At 40.3% G+C, this 27,919-nt stretch overlaps 1 protein-coding gene across 1 annotated transcript; it reads left to right on the top strand.

The window, feature by feature from the left end:
* LOC149081082 (very long chain fatty acid elongase AAEL008004-like) lies at positions 1 to 27,585 on the top strand. Its single transcript, XM_089237862.1, has 8 exons — positions 1 to 209; positions 9,807 to 9,895; positions 22,431 to 22,621; positions 23,014 to 23,097; positions 23,247 to 23,303; positions 25,218 to 25,323; positions 27,019 to 27,155; positions 27,276 to 27,585. Exons 2-8 carry the CDS (start codon positions 9,829 to 9,831, stop codon positions 27,546 to 27,548), a joined length of 915 nt encoding a protein of 304 aa, XP_089093988.1. The 5' UTR covers positions 1 to 209; positions 9,807 to 9,828; the 3' UTR covers positions 27,549 to 27,585.
* Positions 27,586 to 27,919: the final 334 nt, after the last annotated feature.

Raw genomic sequence — 27,919 nt, 5'->3', positions numbered from 1 at the left:
AAGCTTAAAGGCCGAATCAAATTGCAGCCTAGCCACACATCGATCAAAACAAACAAAAAAAAGAGCTCTACACCTTGAAGAGGCTGGAAGATGGCTCGAGCACCTTAAAGTGTGAAATTACGAGGGCTTTTATTTTTGGAGAATCGCTTTGGATTGAAATTCATTTATTTGCTGTAGTTTTAGAAATTATTCAGCGGAATATTTACAAGGTAAGATACACTTTTGTTGATTTTTTAGATATTAAGCAAATATTTTCTTGGTGCTGGATGAACTTCATAAGAAGAAGCCCACTCTATTTTGATGTTTATTGATTTTTATGAGCGGTACGAAACCGAAACTAATGGATATACACTTGCCTAAATTGCAGAAGATAATTTATTTGTATTTCAAAAAATTAATTTTAAATTCTATGTTTAGTTGATCGTTCAAATTCTATCATATTTGATGAATTTAAGATTGATATAATGAGAGAAACCTAACTTTTTTTTCCTCACACACTTTTTTCTTCCGGTTATTTCCAAAATTTCGTCCTTGTAGAACAACGATTTTCAACGCATGGCCCGTTAGTCATATGTGGCCCTCGGAGTTTTTTGCAGTGGCCCGTTGACGTAAAGGCTTACATATTAACAGGGCTTACGGAAATATGTACTTCAAAAAAGAACACTTCAATCAATGTATTCCAGAAGTTTTTAAACTCTTCTTGATACAAAGATATCCTTTACTATGATATAAACTATCTTTAACGGTACTTTTTAGGATTTCGAAACCACTACAACGATTACAGTAGAACTTGTTTAATTCGAATTTTGTATAATTCGAACTTTTTCGAACTGTCATTGAGTTTTTTTTATCTGATTTAATGTTAAAATTTCTTTTCATTTCCTTTCGAAATTTCATGATTATTGTATGAGCAAATTTAGTTTGAAAAAATTCTGCAAGATGTCAAGTTTTGCTTTTTCCCCGACCAAGTTGTTAAACAACAAGTCTTTAAAGACAAATAAAAGTTTAAAAATTCAGATTTTCCTCTACTCTTCTTTCTTTGATAATTTAATGTCCATTTTAACGTTGGAGTGCATTGGGAATGTGTACCACTTGATACAGATTATGATGTTCAACCTATGTTCAACCCATGAATCAAAGTGTACCATTCAAAATCTGAGTCTTTTTACCATCATTTAGAGTATGGAAAGTATCGGAAATACAAATTGTATAATACGTTATTGAAGGTACATTTCCTTGATAAAAGCATAAGAATGATAAGCGAACTTTGAAAAACATTTTTGTAACGGATGATCATGAACTTTTTCCGTAAATCAGGCTTTGAACATGGTCAAGAAATTCTGCAGCGATGCTGATTCCAGAACAGTTATCTTTGATCAATTATTATAACCATAAATTGTTAAAATTTGGGAAACAGTTTCGTAACTGATGATGAAAAATTTTAATAATTGATAATTATTATCCTATGTGAATGTTGATGACTAAATTGCGCAATTTGCAGTCGTTTCAGATCTGGGATAGAATAATTGGGTAATTTGAATTTTGGATAATTCGAACTGTTTTCCACAATGAGACTTCCGACTTCGAAACAATCAAGTACAATTGTATTTGTATCTCATTCAAAATCACCTTCGATATAGTTATGAATTCCTGACCAGTTTTTGTGTGTTCTTTCGAAGGTGTTTAATAGCATTTGTATTTTCACTATCTACCGTCCGAAAGTGTTAGACCGGGATTACACTGTAAAAGTTTGATGATAAAAGTTCTTTTATAAAACTTAAAAATGCATCCAGCCTATTGGTTAATAAAAAAGCCCATTGGTTGTATTTGCTAGAATGTAATCGATACGTTTATTGATTGAATTTTTCAAGTTTCATAAAAGAACTCTTACAAAGCTCTTATTGTGTAATCCGGGCTTCAGTGAAGTTGCCGTGAACCTTCTTACCATGTAGTATACAAAAATAATGCGCGGTAAACCACTTTACAATGTAGAACAACTACGTAATTAATTTTATTAATCAACTAATTGATTTACAATTTTTTGCTGTGAATAAATATTTATACACTGAATCCCACATATTTTATATATAACGTTCCCATTTAGAACGTTTTCCTGCTTAGGGGGCCATTCAAGTATTACGGCAGCATCGATGGGGAGGGGATTTCGTGTTTGCTGACTTTTCGTGACAGGGGAGGAGGGGGTTTGAATGATGCTCACGTCGTCAACCACCCTTTATAAAATATTAAATGTTCTTGATGGGAACACACCAAAAACAAAAGAAACCTTTGCCTAGTTTGTGGGCACCTGAACTAACATCTCCCCCATTAATGAGGGAATATACTATAATGGATACGTCTCTGACCCCAATATACATTGGGGGGGGGGGGAGGCAAAGCTGACGAAAGTTTTCTGACTTAAGCTGACAAAGGAGGAGGGAGGGGTCAAAAATGGTTAAAAATCTGCTGACGTAATACTTGAATGGCCCCTTAGCACAACTTATTTTTGTGGTCCAAACTCTTACTAATACGCATCAAGATTTCAAGATTTCCCGTTAATGCGTTCTCCCTCTTATAACGTTTTTTATATTTTTTTTTTGCAACGGTTTTTTTTGGAAAACGTTATAAGCGAGATCCACTGCAAATGCATTTTATAGTGGTATTAACAACACCGATTCAAAGTTCTCTTGTATTTTAGGTTGCTGTATATTTTTATAATACACATGTATTTGACATCCATATTTTTTATATTCATCTTTTTTCAGCCACTTCGTTAGGCATTTTGCGTCTTGTGGCCTTTGTATTTGTATTTTCCTATTCCTGTTAAAATGCAAATTTTGATCTTAAAGTTTTGCCCTCTCTAAAAATATTAAAAATACACCCATCGCGATAGATGCCAGACTAGACATCTCTGTAGACCAGTGTTTCCTATAGGGGGTGATATTGCTCCTTGATGGGTGGGGCGATGGAATTTTGGAAGCTCGGGAACTCGATTGAAATCTTTTTGCGTGTGGAAGGCCAAGTCATACATACGACTAAAGGGAGATGAATGAGCAAAAAAGAAACACACACTCGCCGCCCGGTTTGACTGATGTCAAGGACTGGCACCGGGCTGCGGATTGGGGACGGTACGAGATACGAGTACAACATGGGACTTTATGGGTTGAATTATTAAGGACAGTGGTTCTCAAACTTTAGTCTTAAACGGCTCCCTTGCCCCGATTCATGATTCATCTGCGGCTCCTCAAAATAGTTTAGTAGATATTTTCTGCCTTTTAAAAGAACCATTTCGAACCATAAATGGGCACACAAATCAACATCTCCAGCTCACCGCGACGCCCTTGACAAACGTTAATGATACCACTAAGAGCCGCGACGAACACTTTGAGAAACACTGTGCTGGGGGGGGGGGGGGGTTAGGAGATGAATAAATTTGGAAGACTCAGCTGTAGACATTGTACTTCACCCGAGTCGCCACAAAGTCTTCATTTAAATGATCAAATTTACCATAAAAGCCTCGGCCTGAAGGGTCATGTATGTGTATTGTTCTCCTCTGAAGGTTCCATGACAAATAAAATCACATCTTTCGGTTTTGTCAGCCTCACTTGACACACTTGACATAGCTCGGGTATACGAGATACCAACTATAACGTCAACGACACTCATCTCGAGTATTACCTAGCATTAAAAAAAAATTCTTTATCTTGACATCATTCCGTGTCGTGTCCAGAATACACAATGATCTGAAGGATAATCAACACTTTGTATTCTGTTGAGACTGTTGACCCGGATATTCGTCAAAACTGAACTTGATTTTAACCTTACATCTGTGACAGACCTTCGCTCATTCGTCCAATTTCCGGACACATTTCTTTTCAGGGATGGACATAAGAGAGAGAGAAAGAATGGCCACCTAAAACTCAAACGCAGTTGTAACGGTGTATCTAGGGCCCGAAAATTTCCTCTGCTTTATCGAGAGGTTGGTTATATTCGGTCCAAGGAGTGAATATCCAATGAGACTGGACCAAATACTTTGTTCTTAGTAATACGGTCATGTCAAACTTGGATGTAACGACATAAGTTGTGGCTTCACCTTTGTTATAACGAATATATTTTGATTAACCGCAGACATAGTGTAGTCCCTTATTTCGCAATTTTGCTAGATAACCTTTTCGGTGAGAACTGGTGGTCTTGTATTTATGATAGCAATTCCCGCATTTCTCTCGACAAAATATTGTCACCCCCTAATCACAATGAAATTTCAAGGCAAAGTATTTGATTGCATCAGCTTACATACATTTTTCCACATATAAAAGGTTTTGGAAAATCTACTTCGGTTGTAATGACGAAATTTCACGGAATCGTCAATGCCTGAAGATTCTGAGTTTGATAACTTGATCCTGATAACTGAGTTTGACTGTATTGACGGCAAATTTGTTCGCTATTTTCCCATTAAGACCCCATAGATCTACGACAAGGATGACCATAGCTATTATTCAACGACCAATTTATTAATACTGTTACCCATGGGACATCTTAACGCAGGTGGTTCTTATCCTATGGGCTTCCGAGACAGGTCGTACAAATTTACTAGCAATCCAGTTACTACGCCACTGGTTTCATTAATTAAAAAAAATGTATCAAGGAATATTTAATAAGCATTTATAATTTTTGAATTGACCCCCCCCCCCTCCTCCATGGGTCGCAGAGTTTATCATTTCGGGGATTTTGGGTCACGGGTAAAAAAAAGCGTTAGGAACCCGTCTTAATTCATGAGTACTGGCAATTATGAAATTCGGCTTTATGATTTTCGAGTGCAGTTTGTGAATTTGTTGACAGGCGCCAACGGCCATACCATGATAAAAAAAAAACCCGTTCTCGTCCGATCACCCAAGTTAAGCAGTACAATCTAATCCCGTTATAACGAACTTCAAGAGACCGGAGAAATCACATCCGAGTGTATCTCATCTTCATCACGGTTTCTCCGATGTACGGAGATGATCGAATTACAGAAACAGTCTTTCTATTAGTAAAATTTAACCAAAAATAAAAAATATAATTAAATGTTTTAGTTTGTTGTCAACATTTTTTTAATGCATCAAAAATTTATTTAGTCACATTTTTAAACATTTTTAAATGCCCATTATTTATGTAAGAGTATAATTATCTTGTTAAAAATTCAACAAAGAATCTCTTCTAAAACTCTTATAATTCCTAGTTGACTATTCAAAAGTCAAAAGATGGCGCAGCATACGAAGCAAAATATACCAAGGTCGCACATGTATATTGATACATCTGCTTCGAGACGCCTTTCGCAGCATTCGCAGCGCTGACCGAAAGTCAAAATGCGGTTCAGGAATGCATATAAAAATGGAATTATACGTCCATTCTTATTTTTCATCAAACTGACAGTGCCAAGACAAATTTATTTATCTTGACGTATAGGAGAGTTTTGCTGTTCCAGAGATGATTCCTCAAAATTTCATCTTCCAAAAAGATGGCGCTTCAAACATCAGACAAGGCAATCATTTGAAAGTTGCTCGCCGGTTTGGTCTCGAGTTTATTGATTGAACTTTACCCATAACAAATTTTCATAATTTAGTGGTAGTAGTAGGTGTCCCACGTCATGCACGTGGCAAGCACTTTCAGATGCTTCCATTGCTCACGACGAGTAACAGGTCGTTGATGCCTTGTCTAAACCACCCCCTTACATGATGAGTGTTGTCATCCGGAAATACCTTGGCGAAAAACAATTCACCACATGTATGACGTGATACACCTACCGCAAGTAAGAATTTGTCCGTGTCAATATGACGTGGAAACTACGCTTGTAACAACATTCTTATCCGATCCAAAAAAAAGTGACGAAAATCCTCAAACTCGTGAATTGAACGTGCGGCAACAAAACAAGAAAATGAACCGATGCGTGAAATATTCGAGAACGTCAATAATAACAAATCATTAACCTGGAACTTGAAAGAAAAAAATCACCTCTTCGTTTCTATCAAGAACTGTTTTTCCCCCCCTCGGTAACGTTGCACGAAAAGTTACATTTTACAATAATAATGGCAAAGAAAGCAAACAAGAGAGAAGACCTTGCCAAACCACAAATCGAAGCCCGTTCTAGTTCACGTGCGATGCTGACCCGGTAGCCGAATCCATCCCTCGGGTTTCGGGTACCGTCGTGGTCTGAACACGTTTTTTGAAAGCACGCGTTTCAATATCAAGCGCCAAATAATGCCAATCAAGTTTGTTCTCTGCGATCTCATAAAGATTCTAAAGGCAGGGAAGAGGCCACAAGTCTGGTCCGTTATAGTCATTCGCAAATATTTTGCTTCCAATATTTGCCTTCCCCGATGCAAAGAAGCGGCAGCGGATAGTCTGACTCATGTGCGGTTCAAGAGAGGAGCGATCGCTCCCATCGCCCCTCTCGCCTCATTTGTAGCTGGAGATATTGCCTTGGTTTTATTTGCCGCTGATGGTGTCTGCCTCGTCTCCACTCGTTCCTAAAAATTCCTGTCTAAGCAATATTCGCAGCTGAAGATGCATGCCCCGCCTGCCTGAGCCGAGGCAAACATCTTCAGGGAAGGGGAGGGGTCAAAGAAATAATTTCAGACAGGGAGCGATGGGGGCAATCCAAGAGCCAAAGTGAGGGGGTGATTCAACAAACTTAAACTCCCCCCCTTCCCCAACACATCACCCTAGATCCACGCCTGGTCTGGCTACACGCTGGCCCAGCCTTGTCCAATGTTCCTTGGAGAATATTTGTTTCCACAACACTCTCCAAGGAAATAATACGTCATCGCGTGTTATGATTGTTGGCGTTCTTCCACCAACGTGTGGCCCGACGGATTGGGAGATCGAGAAGAAAGGCGGCACCTTTGACTTAGGTTGAAAACTGGGAAGTACCTGGTACCTCGAGTACTCGACCAGCCTTCCGACACCTTCCAGCCTCCAACATTTGACGATCATTCCCAATGGTGGAGCGACCACACCACTTGCACATGACCAACCTTGGAACGTATTGGGTCAGCCTTGACACGAGTGTGGCCCCTGGCATAATTCATAAATGCTCAACCCATGGCCCGCGGACCAAATGTGGCCCTCGGAGTCATCTATCTGGAATGCAAGCTCAAACATAATTTTATGTGAAAATGAACTAAGCGGCGCAATTAAAAATGACCAGTGGTGCAATTCCTCCATCACTTCAGTAGTTCACGTCACATTCCCGTATCACTTAGTGGCCCCTTTGGCATATTTCCTCGATCACTTAAGTAGCCTGCGGTGCAGTTCCAGACACTCAAGTGTACGGCCGACGCAAAACTTATATTTAACACTTAGTCAGCCTGTGGCGCATTTCCAGATCATTTAAGTGGCCCACAACATGTTTTCAAAAATCGAAGTAGCCCCACACTCTCCTAAAGGTTTAACACCTTTGTTGTAACCATTGGAGCATGATGCGCGCACGCGCACGCACGCACACACATACACAACTCCTTACGCGCATTCCTCCATCAAAATCCATGATGTAAAGAGAACTTTTTCCTCCTTAAAGGGGTGTTTTCCTCTTACATAATCGTCTTTATGGAAGAAGATGTGACCGGAAGAAATAGAGAAAAGAAAACGGTTTTTCTTCGCGATTCCCGCTTGTTTCAAGGGAAAAAAAAGAACATCGACCGACCGGTCTTCAACCTTGTTTGAGTGAGATAGACAAGAGATAAGGTCAAGATCAGACTTAAAGAAGAGAGAACGTTATCTTCTTATACTGTGTATATCAGGTTAAATTGGAATCGAGGTCAAGGATTTTATCAGGAGCAAACAACAAGACCGACCGGCGATGGTTTCGTTTAAATTGGAAAGGGATAATAAGCTATCGAGTCCGTGTTACGTCAGAAAAATGGAGCAATCTATCACTGACCGTTGGTGTTGCCAATTGTTGTTGTCTTTTTTTTTCCTTAATATATTTTTTTTTTGTGCTGTTTTGATGCACGGGGAGTACACGTACCAGTCACGAAAAACGATCAGCTATGCCGGAAAAAAAAACCGAGTAAACAATGCAAATATTAGTTGTGCAATGTATATACACGGGAGAGTTCAACAGCGTTCCATCTTTTAGGAGTTGCACACATTATTAGGCATTTCTAGTTCCGTGTTTCTCAATCGCCGGAGCCTCCCCGACATCAGTCAAACCGGGCCGTGAATGTGATTCACCGTTTCATTTTGCTCAATTTGTTGCTCATTAGTCGTGTGTATGACCGGGCCTTCCATTCGCAAAAAAGAAACCCCAACCCAGGCTTCTAAAGGTTGAGAACTACTGTTCTAGTAGGCCTGCTACGCATCTACAGGGCCACATGCAAACTACATTTCTAGAGATACGCAAGCCTCCTATTTATTTCGGGGGGCGGGGGGGGGGGAAGGGTACGCAGATCCAGGAAGTAAGCAAGCATTCTGCGCATTTCTTAAAGATCCGCAAACCTTTAACGCATTTTTTAGGATCTACGCACATTTATTGGAGTTCCTCAATCTTTTACGCATTTCTTAGGATCCCTACGAGTTTTATACATTTCTTAGAATTCACGCGAATTTCATGCATTTCTTGGGATTCACACGAGTTTCATGCATTTCTTAGGATTTACAAAAGTTCCATGCGTTTCTAGGATCCACACTAATTTTATGCATTTCTTAGGATTCACACGAGTTGATGCGTTTTAGGATCAAAGATTAAGAATTTCAGTTTCGTGCGTTTCTTAGGATCCACCAATTTCATAGGTTTCACGCGAGTTTTACGCATTTCTTAGAATCCACGCGAGTTTTACGCATTTCTTAGAATCCACGCGTTTTACGCATTTCTTAGAATCCACGCGAGTTTTACGCATTTCTTAGAATCCACGCGAGTTTTACGCATTTCTTGGCAATTCGCAATATTTTTATGCATTTCTTGGGTTCCATAACCGTTTAAGGAATTGGTTGGGGTCCGCCAGGATCTTTCTTAGGATCCTTTTCGTGTTTCTTAGGATCTTTTTCGTGATATTTTTCGCATTTTTGAAGGTCCTCAATCCTTTTACGCATTTTTTGGGGTCCCGCAATCCTTTTACGCATTTTTTGGGGTCCCGCAATCCTATCACGCATTTTTTGGGGTCCCGCAATCCTATCACGCATTTTTTGGGGGGGGTCTGCGATCCCTTTACACATTGGGGGATTTTTTGGGGGGTCCGCAATCCTTTTACGTATTTTGTAGAGGATCCACGCTAATTCTATGGAAATTTTTGGGGTCTGCGGTCCATTCACACATTTCTTGGGATTCGCTATCATTTTTCGTGTTTCTTAGGATCCATACGAATTCTATGCATTTCTTGGGGTCCGCAATCCTTTTTCATGTTTCTTAGGACCTTTTTCGTGTTTCTTAGGATCCTTTTGGTGTTTCTTACGATTCATGCGAATTTTATGCATTTCTCGGGAGCCACGCGCATTTCTTGCGGGGTTCCACAAGAAATGCGATCCCCAGGCATTTGACACATATCTAACAGTACGCATATCTGAAGGAATCTACCACGACAAGAGAACATTCAATCCTAACAGGAATGTCACCAAAACGAAATGTCAACAAACGTCACCAAAATGAAAAATTTGTAGAATCTTTGCTTCATCAGTGATGACCGAGATAACGGATAATGTATGGATATAGATATGGGGGGGGGGGGGCATTTACTCATTTTACCGTTATTGAATATGTCACAATTCAAGAAATTGAATTTGATGCGATGTTGAATCCAAATGCATATAAATAATACATGTCATTTCTTATGCAGTGCGTGACCACAACAGTCGAAGATGGAATTCGTGGCAAAAGGTTTCCGGGTACCATTCGAGACGTACAGTTGGATTATGTCCAAGAGTGGTAAGATAACACTTTTTTTTTCGTTTAAACCAGTTTTTTTCGTTTTACCTCAACCTGGGGCCATATGGTGGTCCCCCCCCCCCGAGGTCCTGGGACATTTTAAGGAGGCCACGGGTGAAAATCAGATGAAATGGGAGCCACGGTGAAATGTGAAGAGCCAAGTGAAATATGGTGGGAAAAAATGATGTGACTATTTTCAGAATCCAACAGAGCTGTCCATAGAATCGAGGCCATCTTTACCTATGGGGCCCATGTGGCAATGGTTTAGAGTCCTCATGACGGTGAGACGGCCCATGCATAGAACTTCCACAAAAAAAGAAGCTTGTTAAATTCTAGCCCGTGCTAGGTGCAGACCAATAGTGATGTGTCGGGAGAGAGGTGATTAATTGTGTACGTTCGTCGGACCATCACATGTAGTTCGGATGATCACCCCCCCCCCCCCCATTAATGACTAAATTCAAAATTCAATAAACAGAAAGTTCTTACTCCTGCATGAGAGTTGAGGTTGAAAAAAAAGGTCTATAAACTACAATGAATAAACCGTGACGGCTTATGAAACGCCACCTATCGGTTAGATCGTATTTTCATCGAGTCCCGATAAGCATCTGAATTGGTTATCGATTTTGAAAGATTGTTTAGAGCACAGGGGGTGCACAATCTTTTTCAGATCAAGGGCCAGATAGATATGCGGTATTTCTGCCATTCGCGGGCCATGAAAGAGTGGCCATACGACTCATACTTTACGGGATATTCCCGTAATTTTTGTTGTCCCGGATGTCCTCTGATTTTCCAACAAGGTTTAGTTGAATTTTTGAAATCAAGAATTATGATTATTTTTCATGACCAATAAGTTACATTATGGTACTCATCCACTATTTTCCTGTCTTTGTCGTATTTTCAGCAATTTTAGCGGTATAGTTGTCAACTTTACTTGCCTTTGACAATGTTTTTCGGCAGTCATTGGCAGCTTTATTTGCTTATGACAATTTCTTTTTTGACTTTCATCGTCAACTTTACTTGCCTGTGACAATTTTTTTTCTTTTTACTGTCATTGGCAAAAATTTACTTGCCTTTGACAATTGTTTTCGTCTGTCTTTGGTAACGTTACTTGCCTTTGACAATTTTTTTTTTACTGTCATTGGCAAACATTTACTTGCCTTTGACAATTGTTTTCGTCTGTCATTGGTAACGTTACTTGCCTTTGACAATTTTTTTTTTTGTCATTGGCAAAAATTTACTTGCCTTTGACAATTGTTTTCGTCTGTCTTTGGTAACGTTACTTGCCTTTGACAATTTTTTTTTTACTGTCATTGGCAAACATTTACTTGCCTTTGACAATTGTTTTCGTCTGTCATTGGTAACGTTACTTGCCTTTGACAATTTTTTTTTTTTTACTGTCATTGGCAAAAATTTACTTGCCTTTGACAATTTTTTTTTTTTTACTGTCATTGGCAAAAATTTACTTGCCTTTGACAATTGTTTTCGTCGGTCATTGGTAACGTTACTTGCCTTTGACAATTTTTTTTTTTTACTGTCATTGGCAGAAATTTACTTGCCTTTGACAATTGTTTTCGTCTGTCTTTGGTAACGTTACTTGCCTTTGACAATTTTTTTTTTTACTGTCATTGGCAAAAATTTACTTGCCTATGACAATTGTTTTCGTCTGTCATTGGTAACGTTACTTGCCTTTGACAATTTTTTTGGCTGTCGCTGGCAACTTTACTTGCCTATTGTTTTTTTTTTTTTGTTTTTTTTTTGTTTTAGTTGGCAACTTTGCTTGCCTTTGACAGCTTTACTTGCTTTAGGACATTCATCGGCAACTTTACTTGCTTATGACAATTTCTTTAGCCTTTTCTGGTTGTGACTGGCAACTTCACTTGCTTTCGTCGATTTTTCTTTTGTCTGTAACTGGCAAAACTTATTTGTGTTTGACAATTTTTATTTTGGATGGCAACTTTATTTGCATTTGATAATTTTTGGCAATAATTGGCACTGTCCCGTATGGATCCCAATTTCCCGTATTTTTATGAAGGAAATACTATCATGCTAGGCATTTATTTATATATGTCTGCCTCGCCTCATTAACAGCTGAACATACCTGCGTCCGCTTCATTCATAGCGATGATAACCTCGGTTTCATCAGCAGCTGAATATGCCTGCTTCCGCCCCATTCGCAGCTGAAGATGTCTGCATTCACTCAAGCGTGCACCCGGAGGGGGGGGGGGATGAGAACGATTGCCCACTCCCAAGAGCCGATTAATATGGGAAAATTTGTCTGTACCGTAAAATACGGCACGATCCAACAAACATACACATTTCGCCCCTCCCAACTGATCGTCCTGGATCCGCGTCTCAATGGGACTTGCGAATGTAGAACCATTTCCACGTGATCTCCGCAGGGAATATGCAAATGCACAAAAGCGGAAAAGAACAAAAGACAAGCGAATGACAAGCTGGTGGTGGTAGTAGTAGTAGTATCTTGCTGTGGGTCACTCTGCACAAGTTCACGCACACGCATATTACGTCATATTCCGTACGGATTCGGTTTCCCCTGGAGCTATAGAAGAAGAAGATGGCAATGACCTCACGTACAGAATCCATGATGTGTTATTAAGGGCCCCCCGCTGGCCCAGTTATGGCCTAGCCGGGCTGTTTCTCGCGAGCTTCCGTCATTCCAACGTGGGTCAATCGCCCCACGTTTTTTTACTTCTGGTTACTGTTTGTGGGCATAAAAGAAAAACCAGAAGCTTTTTTCGAATCAACGAACCAATCACGTGGACAGCTTTTGTTCTCTTTTTTTTATTTAATTGTAATGAAGTTAATTGAACAAAGATTCGGCAGAAAAAGGCTTTAAGTCAATGGCAGTTTCTCAACGGGTGGGCTGAGGGGTCCCTGGGTCCAGGGCAGAGGAGTCTTAGAGCATCGTGTGCCCCCGGGCCAACTGATTTTTCTGAGGCCCTACCTAGCGAATTCTCGAGAATTTCAATCAGTTCTAATTTTTGTGAGGCACTGTCCCCCCTCTTCTCCTGAGGCATCCGGGCCGTGCCTGGGTGGTCCCATGCTTTAAGATGGCACTGCCTACACACCACTAATGGAAAATAAATGGTGGACTATGGCAGTACTTCTCGACCTTTTGGAAGCCCGCGGCCCGAGTGAATTCATTTTTCGAGTGGAAGGCCTAGCGATACATACGACAAATCGGAGATGAATCACGGTCCTATTTGACTGATGTCAGGGCTCGGTGGTTGAGAAACATTAATCTGGCCACAGGGGGGGGGGGGAGATCTCGGGTGCGTACCCTCATTTCCAAAAAATTTTTACCGAACCGAAATTCTCATGAAGGCCCTCTCTGTAGTTGAGGCCCCCAGGCCGTGCCCGTGTGAGTCCATGCGTTAAGACGACACTGGTCAAGTGATCTCTGGGTGAAACAGCGGCCACGAACAATCGATTCATAATACAATCGATCAGTGTTTCTTCAACCCTTCTAAAATAAAGACAAATAAAATGTCTGAAACAATTTGGCGGGCCACTTGTGTCCCGTATTACGGGACATTAAAGTATTTTCAGTTCCGAATTGTTTTATGCATTTGTCCAGTTTCTTCAACGATGCTTATTTTAATAATAATAATAACGTGATCAGCACGTAATGCCAAGAGATCGTTACGATCTGTCCAGGGAATTTGTTAGTGTTAGTAGACATCCATGCCCGACCCGGGATTCGAGTCCAGGTCTGAACAGTCAGAAGCTAGCTTCCCTGGGCTGCCAGGCGGCGAAATTTAAATTTCTAATGTTTTCTAAAACCGTAAATAAACAGCGATTTCATAATTATTATGATAATTATGTCTGCAAATATTCATCTTATGCATATAATATTTGTCAGGTTCAGTTTTTTTCCCAATTTTTCAGCTGTTTTAACTGCAATTAGGGATTTTGCAGACTTTTGAGAACGTTTTTTTGATGACGATTGGTGATGTCCCGTATTTTACCGTATATAGGATCCGGTATTTAGAGGTACCCATCTCGTATATCTAGGCTGTAGGGGACAGGGCAATGTTTGTTAGGAGGGCTGTGATTGCCCCTACGTAGTTCCCCTTAATGGATGGACGACAGACTTTTGATGTAACTAACAGGCATTTTTGACACTAGCTGGTATCATAAAATGATGTTAGAATTTTTTTCACTTATGAATGATTTAATTTGGGTGCGTGTAAAAAAAGGCATGACTATATACTCACAGTGATCGCAACATTATTGTGTTGACTAGGTCTCGGATTTCTATATAACTTTGCCTATTTTTTCATGATTTCGCTATTTTTTCCCTTTATCGATGGGGCATTTTTCGGCTTTTTTGCAATAATCGGCAATTTCACTTGTGAGTTTTTGTCATAATTTTGGAGAATGATTGGTGATTTCCCGCGATTTCGTCGAGGAAATATGGCGAGCATATTTTATTTTGATTTTTACGGCATATTTTGTTTTTTTAGGGCATAAATGCATTTTTTTATGGAGCTTATTCTGTCGGTTTTTATGTCATAAAAATCTTAACCCTAGTGATGATTAATGAGTCGGGCCAATTGCAGAGACGAATCGTGACAAGGAATTTCGATACAATGACTTTTGTGATACATATGAATTTACATGAAGGCAGGCATCCTAACCCTGTGCCCAGGGACGACCACGATGTTTTACTGCAATTTTTAACTTTATCTACCTCAAACCCTGATTGGGGATACTGATGTTCCAACGAGCAGCAACCCCCCTCCCACCATCATTCTGTCGATTCCACGAGCAGTAGTGCAAAGTGCCATGGCGGAATAAGCTCAATATATTAATGGCACCTTGGATTCATCTGACACTATAAACAGCCACAAGAGGGAGATAACATACAATGGCTGGGGTCCCAGGCAGGACCGTAACTAGGATTTTTTCTGCCCCCCTCCCCCTCCACAACTTTAAAATTCGACTATGTTATGATGGTTTTCCTTGTTTCCACCTAAAAAATTGCCGCGCCCCGAAATTTTTCCGCCCGGGGCAGTTTTCCTGTCTGTTCTCCCCCCTCCCCTAGTTCCGGCCCGCCCTGCCCACAGAACTACACAAATAATTAAAAATAAACTAAAAGATTTCACTACTAATATCCATAATACAGGATTAGATTGATTGTATGCGGTTAAATATGAATATTTTTTTATATTTAACCTAAAGGGAATTTTTTTTCTTTATTAGAGTTGTTAATAAATGGAATACCCCGGGGGTAGTAAATTCTAATACAATTGACACGTTTAAAAAGAAATAAGGTTGGGACTAAATCGAAAAGTTATCCATACTTAGAATAAGACAACCGTAAATATTTTTTATGGACATTTTATAATATACGAAGGTCTTTAACAACTGGCTGTTGCGAAGATATATTTTGGAAAGAGAGAAAATTCAACTGCCCCTGCGGGGAATCGAACCGACGTCCTTTCACTTTCCGGGTGAACGCCCTAGACCACTAGACTACAGAGGCACAGAATCTCGCACTCTTTCTTTGGAGCTCGTGTACACTGAAAGGGACCGTACATGAACGGCCGGACCAGACTCAGGCCAAGCTCACAACTGCTGACGTTGCCACCAGATGACGACTTATACAAGGATGACAATCTTTCCTTGGAGCTCGTGTACACTTTGTATAAGTGTTCATCCTTGTATAAGTCACCATCTGGTGGCAACGTCAGCAGTTGTGAGCTTGGCCTGAGTCTGGTCCGGCCGTCCATGTACGGTCCCTTTCAGTGTACACGAGCTCCAAGGAAAGATTGAGCGATTCTGTGCCTGTGTAGTCTAGTGGTCTAGGGCGTTGGTTCGATTCCCCGCAGGGGCAGTTGAATTTTCTCTCTTTCCGAAATATATCTTCGCAACAGCCAGTTGTTAAAAAACCTTCGTATGGTAGCGGAGAGTGACGTCATCCTTGTACTTTATAATATTTTATCATGTATATTGTAGTTTTTAGAATTGCATTTTTTTAATTTGGTTTGCTGAATTTAGAAATATATGACATCCATATTTGTTACGGGCCTCTTTTTCTCAACCACCTCTTTGGGCATTTTGCCTGTTTTGCCCTTGTATTTGTATAATACGTAAATGCTATTTACATACGTCCACCTGAAATTTCTGACCTCATCGTTCTCAGATTATCCAAAAGAAAGCTCAAGACGTCGGATAGTCTTTTTTTTTTGAAGAGGTCTTCAGGGGGGCCAATATGTGAGGGGGGGGGGGTGCTAACCACCAAGTAACATACATAAGTGCGGTTACAAGATACAAGTAGCATAAGTGCAGAAATCATATCAAGATGTACAAAGTTTATAAATCGAAACCTTGCAATACAACCAACGAGAATTTCAGTATACGAGACCAAATTCCATACAAGGAGTGCAGCCTCCCCAACTTTTTTTTTCCCTTTGCCTAAAATAATAAACTAATGAATTGCGAATAATTTTCCTGTAAATAATTTATTAAATTGAAAAAAAAAATTACTACCGCTTACACAGAATTTATAATAAACAACAAATATATTTTGTGCATTTTAGATTGAACATAAAAAAAAAATCAAAACACTCAAGTGAAATTCGTTTTTGAAGTTATAGATGGAGGCTAATAAAAAACGGGATAACAAATCCTGAAATTTAATGGCGTTGGTAGAACAAATAGAGCGTCAAGCTGCTGTTTCGGCCAGGACACATACACACGCATTTTGGTCATCGTCTTTAGGGCATAATGGGTCACCGGGCAAAGGGATTTTTCTAAGGCCCCTACCCGTGATTAGAAATGCCTGCCAACCAATCAATATGTTTACTCTCGAACCCTAAAATGCATGATTTTTTATTTTGAGCTGATAGTTTGTTACATAATTAATTAAGCCGGAAAAAATATTTTAAAAAAATCTATTTCGAATTGTACTCCTTATACAGGGTCTGAAAGAGGACGTAAACTCGCATGTAAAATAAATGTATTGAAGTATTATTACTTTTTCTCAATATACATAACTACCTTCTTTTTGATTCAAACTATAGAAATTAAAAAAAAAATTGGGTTGCAAACTTCAACGTAAAACAAAAGAAATGCAAATAAGTCATTTCGGCCCTACAGTGCATAATTTTCTTTTTTTGACAGGTTACAGAAGATTTACATTTCTCTTTTTTAATTGTGGAGTTTTACTGCCATTGATGGATGGCTTTCGAAAGAAAATGAGAAATGGGAATAATGAATGTTTCTCAAACATGAAGTTGCCAATTGGCACACGGAAAAAGAAACATGTTTAAAGTAGCTGTTGCCAGTTGGCAATAGTATGCACTGTTCGGTTATACAGGTCCCCTTTTCATGAGGTACCCTTTCCACTTATGCTCCCCCTCCCCCCGGCAGTGCCGTCTTAACGCATGGGCCCACCCGGGCACGGCCCGGTGGCCTCAAGGGAAAGGATGGCACACAAAATTGATATCTGGTAAATATTTTCTAGAATCTACCAGGTAGGGCCTCAGAAAAACCATTTGGTCCCATGATGCTCTTAAGACGGCCCTGCCCCCCGGGCTTGCCCGGGTGGGGCTCATGTGTCAAGACGGCACTACTTGCTTCGTTATCGTGCAGGCTTATCTTCTTGTATCGCTATCATGCATTCTTATTTTCTTGTATCGCTATCATACATTTTTTATCCTATCTCGTATCGCTGGCTTATCTTCCATTATCGCTATCATGAAGACTTCTTCTTCCATTATCGCTATCGTGAAGACTTATCTTCTCTTATCGATATGACATGAGATATTAGTCACGTAACTGAGATCAATCCATCCGCGGCAATATGCGGTAAACATCGTCTATCAATATGTGTTACATTGTGGTGGATGGAAATAACTTCCGCATACCTTGCGTGAGATTAATGCACCTGATTATAGTCTACGTTTGTGGTTGTTGCTCACGTGAAAAAAAAACCCAGGGCATATCGACAATGGGTTTCTTATATTCGGAGGAAAAAATAGCCTACTTTGTTGTGTGGGTTCAAAGCCGAGTTTCGACACGAAATGAGAAAAACAAATTTCTCGGTTTGGGATATTTCCCATGAAAACAGACCGCACTGATTGGACGCTTCAACGAACCCGTGTATATTGACCATTTATTACATCCGTTAAAAATTAAATTACGAAAATGTCGCAACCTCGGTTTTGTTTTCGTTCGCCTCTTGCACAACTAGACGCATAATCAACCAAATCATGATGTAGTGGCGAACGATCATTATTTGTATTTGTGCTTGCGTGAAGAAGCAATGCGCATGCGTGAACGAGATTTATGCAACATTTTGATTAACATTAATCGGTTTCGAAAAACCGTATTTTCAGCTGAACCTGAACACCTAAACGGCCGATGTTGCCACAGGCGCATTTATGGTCTTGCCGCTTGTGGGCTTCACGAATTTTGCCACCCTTCTCCCATTCTAGCCTAATTTTCTTGACTAATCTTTCACCGAAATCGCCACTCTATGCATAACCCCCCCCCCCTCCCGTTTTCCTGCAAGTACACTTATGTCTTTAAGTCCCTCTGTTGGTCACTTCCATGTTCGCATATTCTATAAGTCACTCGTTTAGTCATTCATATGCTTGCACACTGTTTTGGCCATTCACATGCTTGCACACTGTTTTGATCATTCACATGCTTGCACACTGTTTTGGTCATTCACACGCTTGCACACTGTTTTGGTCACTCGAATTCTTGCCTAACTCTAAGTCACTCTCATGCTTGCACAACTCTAGGTCACTCGTTTTTGTCACTCACTGGCATGGTTCCTTGTTTTCATAGGTCACACTTTTGATCATTTACACGTTTACACGCTCTCTAGGTTACTCTTTTGCCCATTGCACACGATCTAGGTCACTCACTGACCTGATACCTCACTCTGTAGGTAACTTTTGGTCTCATTCACATGATTGCTCACGCTCTAAGTAACTCTCATGCTCACTCACGTACCTGCAAACACGCTAGGTCACTCTTTTGGCCATTCACCTGGCTTAGTCCCTGGCTATCTGGGCAGAGGCGGATTTAATGAGGTTTCCACAAATTTTGCCACCCTTCTAATTTTCTTGGCTACTCATTCCTCAAATTTGCCGCCCTTTGAACTTACCTTTCTGGGCTATAGCCCGCCAAGTCTCCCCCCCCCCCGTAAATACGCCACTGATTGTTGCATATTTGGCTCTATTGTCTGGCCAAAGCCATTTCATGCGCTCAGATGAGTTAACTGGGGAAAGTGAGATCTAACTTTTTAATTAAAGATCGAACAAAATGTCATTCAACACCAAATCACTGGATTATCATCTTTTACCTCATGAGCACCGTGATTCGCATAAAGTGCTCGATGCTTGTTTACGATTTCGTACTCACCAGGTATTAATGATCGACATTGTGTAGTTAAAAGCCATATCCTTGAGGATTGCTTCACCCTTAGGCTTATCTTACTTCGCGTATCACTGTAATACAGTGTAAGGGTATATACCATATCGCTGAAATGCAAGTTTCATTTTTATTGCTAAAATGCATAAGGGTTATCTTGCTTATCGCTCGCTTTAGACACTTACCTAAGTTCTTGTTGTGTAGCAAAAACAAAATTAGGTTTATCTTTAGCTATCACAATGATATTTTATTTTTGCTATTGCTATAATGTGAGGCCTTTATCTACGTATGTATTAGGCTTATCTTGAATCTGTATAATGTGAGGCTTTTCTTCTTGTATTTGTTATAATGTGAAGCTTATCTGGTGTCATAATAACGATTTTTCTTGCATTGCTATGATGTGGGGGAATATTTTATTGTAATGCCGTAACGTATCACTGTAATGTGTGTATGTGTGTGCTTGCGTAGCTATAATACGAGGCTTGTCTTTTTGTTTAACTTTACAAGTGGCAAGAGGGGTTACCTTATTTCTTGCATCGCTATAATTTAAGGCTCATCTTATCTTGCATCGCTACAACTCAAGGCTTATCTTATCTGCATCGCTATAACTTAAGGCTTATCTTATCTTGCATTGCTATGCAACTCTTCTTACATAAAATCAATAGGCTTTCTAGATATTATGCCGAGGTGAACAGGGAGAAAAAAGTCATTTCTCTCCATCGGGAATCGAAAGTAGGACCCCTCTTGCATACCGGGGAAGCTCATTGACTATTACACCATACACAGACCATCCTCTTTCCCTTAAAACACACACAGTAGCGTTACTTGCTGAGTAGAGACATTGCAGCCTCTTTTTAACTTTAGCTAATGACCTCCAGGCGGCGAAAGAAGAGATGGATGGTTTCACCATCAGGAGGCAATTAGCTGAAGTTAGTCTGCAGTCTCTACTGAGAAAGTAACACTACTCTGCGTGTTTTAAGGAAAAAAAGGATTGTCTTTCTATGGTATAATGGTCAGTGAGCTTGTCCGATATGCAAGAGGGCCTGGGTTCGATTCCCGGTGGAGAATAATGACACTTCTTTCCTGTTCACCTCGGCATAATATCCAGGAAGTCTATTGATTTCATGTATCTTGAGGCCTTTGACGCGGATCCGCGTGCCTTTCCACACGAGCACATAATTGCAGGCTTTCCGCCCTCATCGTAAAGGCTGATTATGTTTTTTCACCCAGTGAACGCCGTACGTGTATAGCATTGTTTAATAAAAGTATTTGATTTTTTTTTAAAGTCTTATTTCATTATTCAAGTACATACAGTAAAACCTCTTCTAACGGCCACCTCCGAAAAACAGCCAAATTTTGTTGGAACCGAATGCGTCCCATAGACTTTACATTACAGATAATCTCCGAACAACGATTTCCGAATTACGGCCAATTTGGACATGGAGTCGGAAAAAAATATGCATATCGCTATAAGAAAAATACTCTGGGGGGGGAATTATAGATGGTTTCTTTTCCTGGGTACAAATGCTAGCTGCGTACATTGAAGGTATAGAAGAGGGCCACTTAAAAGTGATCTATAGTTGTGCCGCGGATCACTCAAGTGATCTGGAACAGCACCCCAGGTCACTTAAGTAATCTGTAAATGCGCTGCAGGTCACAGACGTGGATCTAAGAATGTGCCGCTTAGTTCATTCTTGCAAAATTAGGTTTGAGATCGCGGGCCACATCAGATGACTCCGAGAGCCACATTTGGCCCGCGCATCCTGGGTTGAGCATATATGGTATAGTTGATCGTGGGTGGGAATAAAGAACTATTTGAGGTTGCTGGTACACCGTTTTGGTCCATAAACAGTTTTTCTCGCCAAGCCGTTTCTGTTGTGCACCTCAGCACTGCAAGCCTAAATTTTAGGATGCCAAAATAGCGCTATAAATCGATTAAATGGCCGCAATTAGATGCTTGGTCAGCTGGGGCAAGTACGCATTTTATCCCCCCCCCCTGCAATGTTGAAGGGTAGTTTAAAGAGTTAAATTTGCGCCCCACTGCCCCGTCGAATAATCAATCATTAGAATATTATACTAATCTTGTCTTCTAATATATAATCAATTATATAATCATCGTAATGAATTACAGAACGGATTATCATAATTTTAGGTGTTATATAGATCGCAGACTTTATATTGTTTTTTTTTCCCCTTTCCGAAATAAAATTTTATTGCCAATAACGGCAACTTTCCAATAGTGGCCACATTTTCACGGTCCCGTCCGTGGCTGTTGTTGAGAGGTTTTACTTAATAAAGTTTTAAAGTATGGACGAAATGAAGTTACGGTTGCTATATCTCCTTTATCTCAGAAGGAAACAGAGGGGTAGACGTATATATGGGATCAGCATGATCGGTCCAGGGAATTTTGTTAAGAGTTGCCCGAATCGGGATTCGAACCCAGAACTGCACAGTGAGAGGCTCCGACTGACCAGACACGGCCCAGACTCTGTCCCTCCCGGAATATGACACAGTGAGAGGCTAGCACCTTAACAACTCGACTCCTCGCACATAACTTTACCCGAGTCTTATCTCTAGTTTCGCTGTACATCGAAGGTTATCTTACTTTCCATGTGGCTTTACCCCGAATTTTATCTTATTTATGGTATCGCCATACATCTATCTCATTCCACTGAGCTCCAATGCTTATGATTTTTGTCGCAACACGATCATTTTCTGCACACGAGGGCTAATGGGACCGTGCCCTGCAATTAATTGCCGATTCCGAACGCCAGCTTTTTTTTCTACTCACCAAGAGATTAGTGTACTAACCGCACGGCGTGAAACTCCCTTGCGGTAGCAATTTTTTTCTTGCGATCATGCCTTTTTTTTTATACCCCCCACGTCAGAAAAGTTCCTGACGAGGACGAACCGGGTATCGAACTCACGACACCTCTAAAAAAATCCTTTGGTACTTTATGCGAGTATCTTACCAAGCTGGGTTACCACGCCGCTATTGCGTTAACCACAAAAAAGAAGATAGAATTGATTGATAACAATGTGCGGATAATTAAATAAGAATTATCACAGTGATGTTGTTTTTTTTTCAATTAATTAAATTTATTATCATTATTATTTTCCTGACTAGATCCAAGGACGATGAACTGGCCTCTATGCGGGAGCCCGTTTCCCATGCTGTCCATCATCTTTTCATACGTATATTTCGTGAAGGTCCTCGGCCCTCAATGGATGAAGAACAAGAAACCTTTCCAAATCGAGCGTCTCATAGCCCTCTACAACATATTCATGGTCATTTTCTCCGCTGGATTCTTCTTCTATGTGAGTAGCTTTTCTTTCCAATCTGGAGCAAAAACATGACACGTGTTCAGGCACATTTTACGACTCACCCCCCCCCCCGGCCCTCTATATGTCTTCATACCGGTAATCCTGTTCATCAATCAACGTACCGTAAACCAATTTATTTTCCACTCGAGGTTAGTTGATGGATTGTACACGGTAATGAGGATCTAATCAATCTTCACTGTTGTACAACCTCATTGTCTTCAATCAACGACTATGTTGAAGTTACTCCCTATGGTTATGAGGTTACAGTGACTCGCCCCTCTTTGATACTACGGTATATGCAGAAATGCTTTGCGATACTGAAATTATAAGAATTTATACACTTTATACACTTTTTTATAACTTTCTCTCGTTTCATAATTTCGCAGGGTGGCAGCTACACTTACCTTTCTGGAAACTTTAGCTGGATCTGTGAACCGATCAATTACAACGATGATCCTGAAACAGTAAAGGTTATTATTATCATTATTTTTTTTTCACCATCAATATATAAACACGTGAAGCAATTAGTTCTTTCTTGTAGAATATTGCCCATTTTCGTAAGAGTTATACCTATAATATATATATACAGATGATTTTTTTTTTCTTTTTCCAATCAAAGATGGTCACTATTGGTTGGTGGTACCTCATTCTGAAAATAGTGGAGTTCTCAGATACGGTATGTGTGTTTATTTCTAAGTTCAACATTGCCTGATTTAAGATAGATGTCGCAAGAGTGTCGTTGCTTCATCAAGAAAAGTTCTAGATGAATTTCGCAACCGAGCAGATTTCAGCTCTTGACGGCTCCTTCATTGAAAAACAAGCAAAATTGGCACGTTTTACGAACTTGAGCACTGGCTGTTGGTTGAATAAATACTCCACAGCGAGTAAAATATTTTAATTACAACATATTCAAATTGCACTCATTACTCATTAGAACAGTGTTCTTCAACGTTTTCACAACTGCGAACCGGTGGGAGAAGTTGTTTAACAATTTCGCGGTTCGGCCAGAAATAAAAGAAAAATTATCAGTGGACCGGCGAAAAAAAATTAACAGGAGAAATAGTTTGTGGACCGGCAAAAATAATAAAGAGGAAAAATAAATCTTAGAAAAATGTGCGACCAAGAGATTGATTGACTGTAAAATTTAAAATTATGTAGTGTTATGGCTGTATGAATTAGGCAAAAGTTTCGCAGATTGGTAAGAAATTCACGCGGTCCTGCGTTGAAGGACACTGCATCAGAATATCAGTTCATTGCCAGTTTCATCTCTAGAAGAAAGATGGCAGCAGCGGAACACATAACATGCGCGTAACTTACATTAAATGCATAGTTAGGTTCCACAATAGTTAGTATTTCTCTTCGGAGGCGAATGATGTAAATTGTCTCTGTGGCTAAGGCTGTAGGCGGTTCAAAAAAAAAAAGAGAAAATTGAACCGATACACTGAGCATGATTCCTCACCTTATTCTTCTAAACCGAGCACAAACATGATCTATCTTCCTTGTGGGAAATTCACTTTCGTTCCCCCCCCCCCTCTTTTAGAGAGTAAGTGAGTCTAATGCTGTGCGTGTGTGTATGCACGTGCACACGCGAAGTTACTGCTGCCGTGTATATTTTGAATTGGTAGTGAAGTATGATGATTCGTGCCGTTGTAGGATCTGTTGCGATAGCGAGGTTTGTTTTTAACAGGGAGATCAGCTCGCATTCGCGTCTTGAAGTTGGAAAACTAACTTCAGCCAACTTGCCTGCGGGGATCGCATGCAGAAAAATACCATGCAAACAGCGTATACTCATCATCAATTAAAAAAAACAACAAACAACTTTGACCTTGAAACTAGCTCAGCCCTGTGGCACCTTATGCGCCAAGGGTGTGCTTATGGCAGAGTTTACCTTTGCCCTGAGAACGTCCTACGTTAGATACGTAACTGTAAGATCCTATTCCGTGTATTTTCGCAATATAACTGGAAACGCGTGTCATCCTCAATGACATCGTTAACGTTCCGGAAGTCATCGTTTCAAACGTCATCAAATCGTGTGATTATTTATCAATCTAAAAATCTTACCTCCATCTTAGCTAGTATTATTCTCTAATGGACGCGGCACGCCGATAAACGCCATGGGTCAAACGGAACAAGATGGGTTAATTCTTGTTTGTCTTATCAGAGCTCCATGTGTGGATCAATAGAGCGTAACGCTCTCACACAAAGGAATTGCGTGCGAGGTGTCCGAGACGAATCTCAGCATGGCGTATATTGTCGTTGTTGTTCTCTCAGGACTTGACCTTGGCTTCCAGGAAGCATACCTTAACTCGAAGACTTCTCCATGTTGTTTATCCAAGCACCATGTTGTTTACCTATCTCACACATGGGAATAACACGAAAATACGCATTTTTACCGCTTTCTTTTCGTTGTCGGCTAAGGCCTCAAAATTGCGTGACAGATGCTGTTACGGTTGGACATTTTCGCTCTAGTTGTAAATCTTACGTTAATGATGCATTTTGTAACTTTGTTATCATGTTAACAGCCCCCAAGTGTGTTGATACTATCAAGTATGATAATGCAAGTTGAAACAATCGAATTTCTCATTTGCAGATATTTTTCGTGCTGAGGAAGAAGTTTACTCATATATCGGCGCTTCATGTTGTTCACCATTCCCTCGTGGCGTGGGGTGTTTGGATAGGAATGAAGTTTGGACCCGGTAAGTTGGATCGTTCAAGTTCTGGACACTCCGTCTGCTATAGGTAGTTTTTTGGTTGAGACATTCCTTATCCCTACCCGAGAACTACTCATTAGAAGACAAAAATGAGTGACGAGGATTAATGTTGTACATTCGACCATCAACTCCGACAATCGCTGGTACATTTAGTATAAACTATATCAAAATACATAGTACATTGAAACTGTACTTACAATTTTTTTCCCCGACATCAAGATAATTGATCTTTTCCATTTTTTTTCCTAGCAATTCTTCTAGTATTTGACCATCTTTTTAGTTCGTATTTTTGTCGGTTGGTCTCGATGTTACTACTCACCAGTGTTGGACAATAAAAAGGACTATGATTTCTATTCAAGTATTTCAGGTTGAGCATTTTGCCTGCAGTTGTCGAAGTTTCGTCCTTTATCGGTGTTATTTCTTATACAGCAGGGTGGGAAAAAAGTCCGTAGAAAGTTTAAAAATGAATAACAACCGGAAAAATAACTGAAATAAAAAATGGTTTGCGGGGTTAGCATCGCTAAGTCACGGGAATTTTTTTAAGACAGAAAAAAAACAGCCGATAGGTGGCACTGGTTCGAGCGACTTCGGTTGAAATATGCAAATGATACGGTTATAAGAACTTGCGCTCCTAATCCACAACCAATTCAACGTTGTAAACCGTGTATGTGGACCTGCTGTGGACCTGTATCCAAGTTTCGTCTATATTGCTTTTCAGTTGTCTACGTACCGTCTGTATAGGTGTTTTAGTTGTCAACGTTTTTTCAGCTCGATATTTCAGTTGTCAACGGTACCGTCTTAACGCATGGGCCCACCCGGGCGCGGCCTGGAGGCCTCACAAAAATTAGATCCGGTTGAAATTTTCTAGAATTTACCAGGTAGGGCCTCAGAAAAACCACTTGGCCTGGGGGCCCATGATGCTCTTAAGACGGTCCTGCTGGTAGGGCCTCAGAAAATTCACTTGGCTGGGGTGGGAGGTGAGCATGATGTTCTTAAGACAGCCCTAGTTGTCAAACTTTTCGTTTGCATCGGTGTTCCGTTTCTTCAGTGTTTCAGTTGCCAACGTTTTTTCTGTATCGGTGTTAATGTGTTGCCAATGTTTTGTCCGTATCGGTGTTTCAGTTGCCAACGTTTTATCTGTTTCAGTGCTACTTCTCATCGGTGTTTCAGTTGTCTACATTTTTTTCTCTATAAACTTCTTATCAATGTTTCAGTCGTCAATGTTTTGACAACATCGCGTTACTTCTCACCTGTGTTTCAGTTGTGTTTCAACAACGGCCTAGACAAAATGTCTACGTCGATGTTGTTTCTCATCTCCACTTCTAGTAATCGATTTTTTTACCAAACGTCGGTGTCGCTTTTTATCTGCATTATGACTTGCCCGCCCCAGTGGCCAATACTCATCAGACAGTGCTTGTATTTCAGCCACCGATGTTTTGTCTATGTTGACCTTATTTAATTTCCGCTAAATCAACATTCTCTGTCAATGGATCGTTTCTCTCTCAGCATTTATTCAACAGAAGGTCAGTCAATGATTGGTGTCAATCTGCCAAAATCTGAATTATGCGCATTTGTGTACTAAGTATGACGAATAAACTGTAATATTGAAAGAAATACTGTTATCGAAAATAAATATTTTGATCCATGTGTACATTACCTCATACGATTTTAATTCACCAGGTGGCAGCAACGCTTTCTTCCCATTCATCAACTGTTTCGTCCACATGATAATGTATTCGTACTACTGCCTCGCTGCTCTCGGCCCCGGCATGAGAAAGTACCTGTGGTGGAAGAAGTACCTGACAATGTTCCAGATGGTAATCAAGTCTTCTACTCAGTAAACAGCCTAACCGTTACATACATTTGAACAGATCCCATTACATAACCATTAAGGTTATTATAATTAACGGGTGTCTTTTTTTCTCTCTGTCTTCCAGTGCCAGTTCGTGATAGCCTTCGTCCACGCTATGCTCCCATTCGCGTACGACTGCGGTTACCACAAGGGCTTCTCGTACGCCGTCATGTTCCACGCTCTGCTTTTCCTGGTAATGTTCTTGAACTTCTACCGACGTACCTACCAGGCCAAGAACCAGAACGCCAAGTCGGTCGAGGACTGGAGGAGGACGGTCGACATCAACGGCCTTTCGGCGAGGAATTCTCGCGAGAAGACAAAATCTGAAGACGAAGGAGTACTAAAGAAAGAAGACTGATCATCCGATCAAGATCAGGAGAACTAAGCCTATTTTTTTTTTAAAAAAATGGGATACGGCACCAAATATAGCCTGATGGAGGCTGAATCCTAATATGGGAGTAGGGGTGACAAAGTACAATGTGGCTAATCGTGGCAAACGTTCTTCTTCAAAACTTGGCGAATGCCTCCTCATTGAACCTCTTGGTATATCTTTCGTTTTTTTTTTTGCGTGAAATGTTGTATTGTTATAGTCTCGTCTATTTTAATATCATTTTTGCATAAGATAAAGCCCGTTTATAGATTATGGTCTATTCTAGCCTCTAATCGAGTACCTGTTGCAAACAATATAAGTGGAACCTGTAATAAGAGCTAAAAATCGCAATAACCGTT

Source organism: Pholcus phalangioides, unplaced genomic scaffold, assembly GCF_987345545.1.
Source record: "Pholcus phalangioides strain wild (caught in Gottingen) unplaced genomic scaffold, Ppha-v1.0 ptg000010l_1, whole genome shotgun sequence".
Classification (NCBI taxonomy): Eukaryota; Metazoa; Arthropoda; class Arachnida; order Araneae; family Pholcidae; genus Pholcus; species Pholcus phalangioides.
Note: the sequence above shows the minus strand (reverse complement) of the source record. Positions and strands in the feature narration are given on the sequence as shown.

What these genes read in the sequence shown, in the direction of transcription:
- LOC149081082 (XM_089237862.1), top strand. Translation starts at nt 9,829, where the DNA reads ATGGAATTCGTGGCAAAAGGTTTCCGGGTACCATTCGAGACGTACAGT. An exon ending in TTGGATTATGTCCAAGAGTG is followed by an intron (nt 9,896 to 22,430) that starts GTAAGATAACAC and finishes TTTCCTGACTAG; the next exon opens with ATCCAAGGACGATGAACTGG. An exon ending in ATGATCCTGAAACAGTAAAG is followed by an intron (nt 23,098 to 23,246) that starts GTTATTATTATC and finishes TTCCAATCAAAG; the next exon opens with ATGGTCACTATTGGTTGGTG.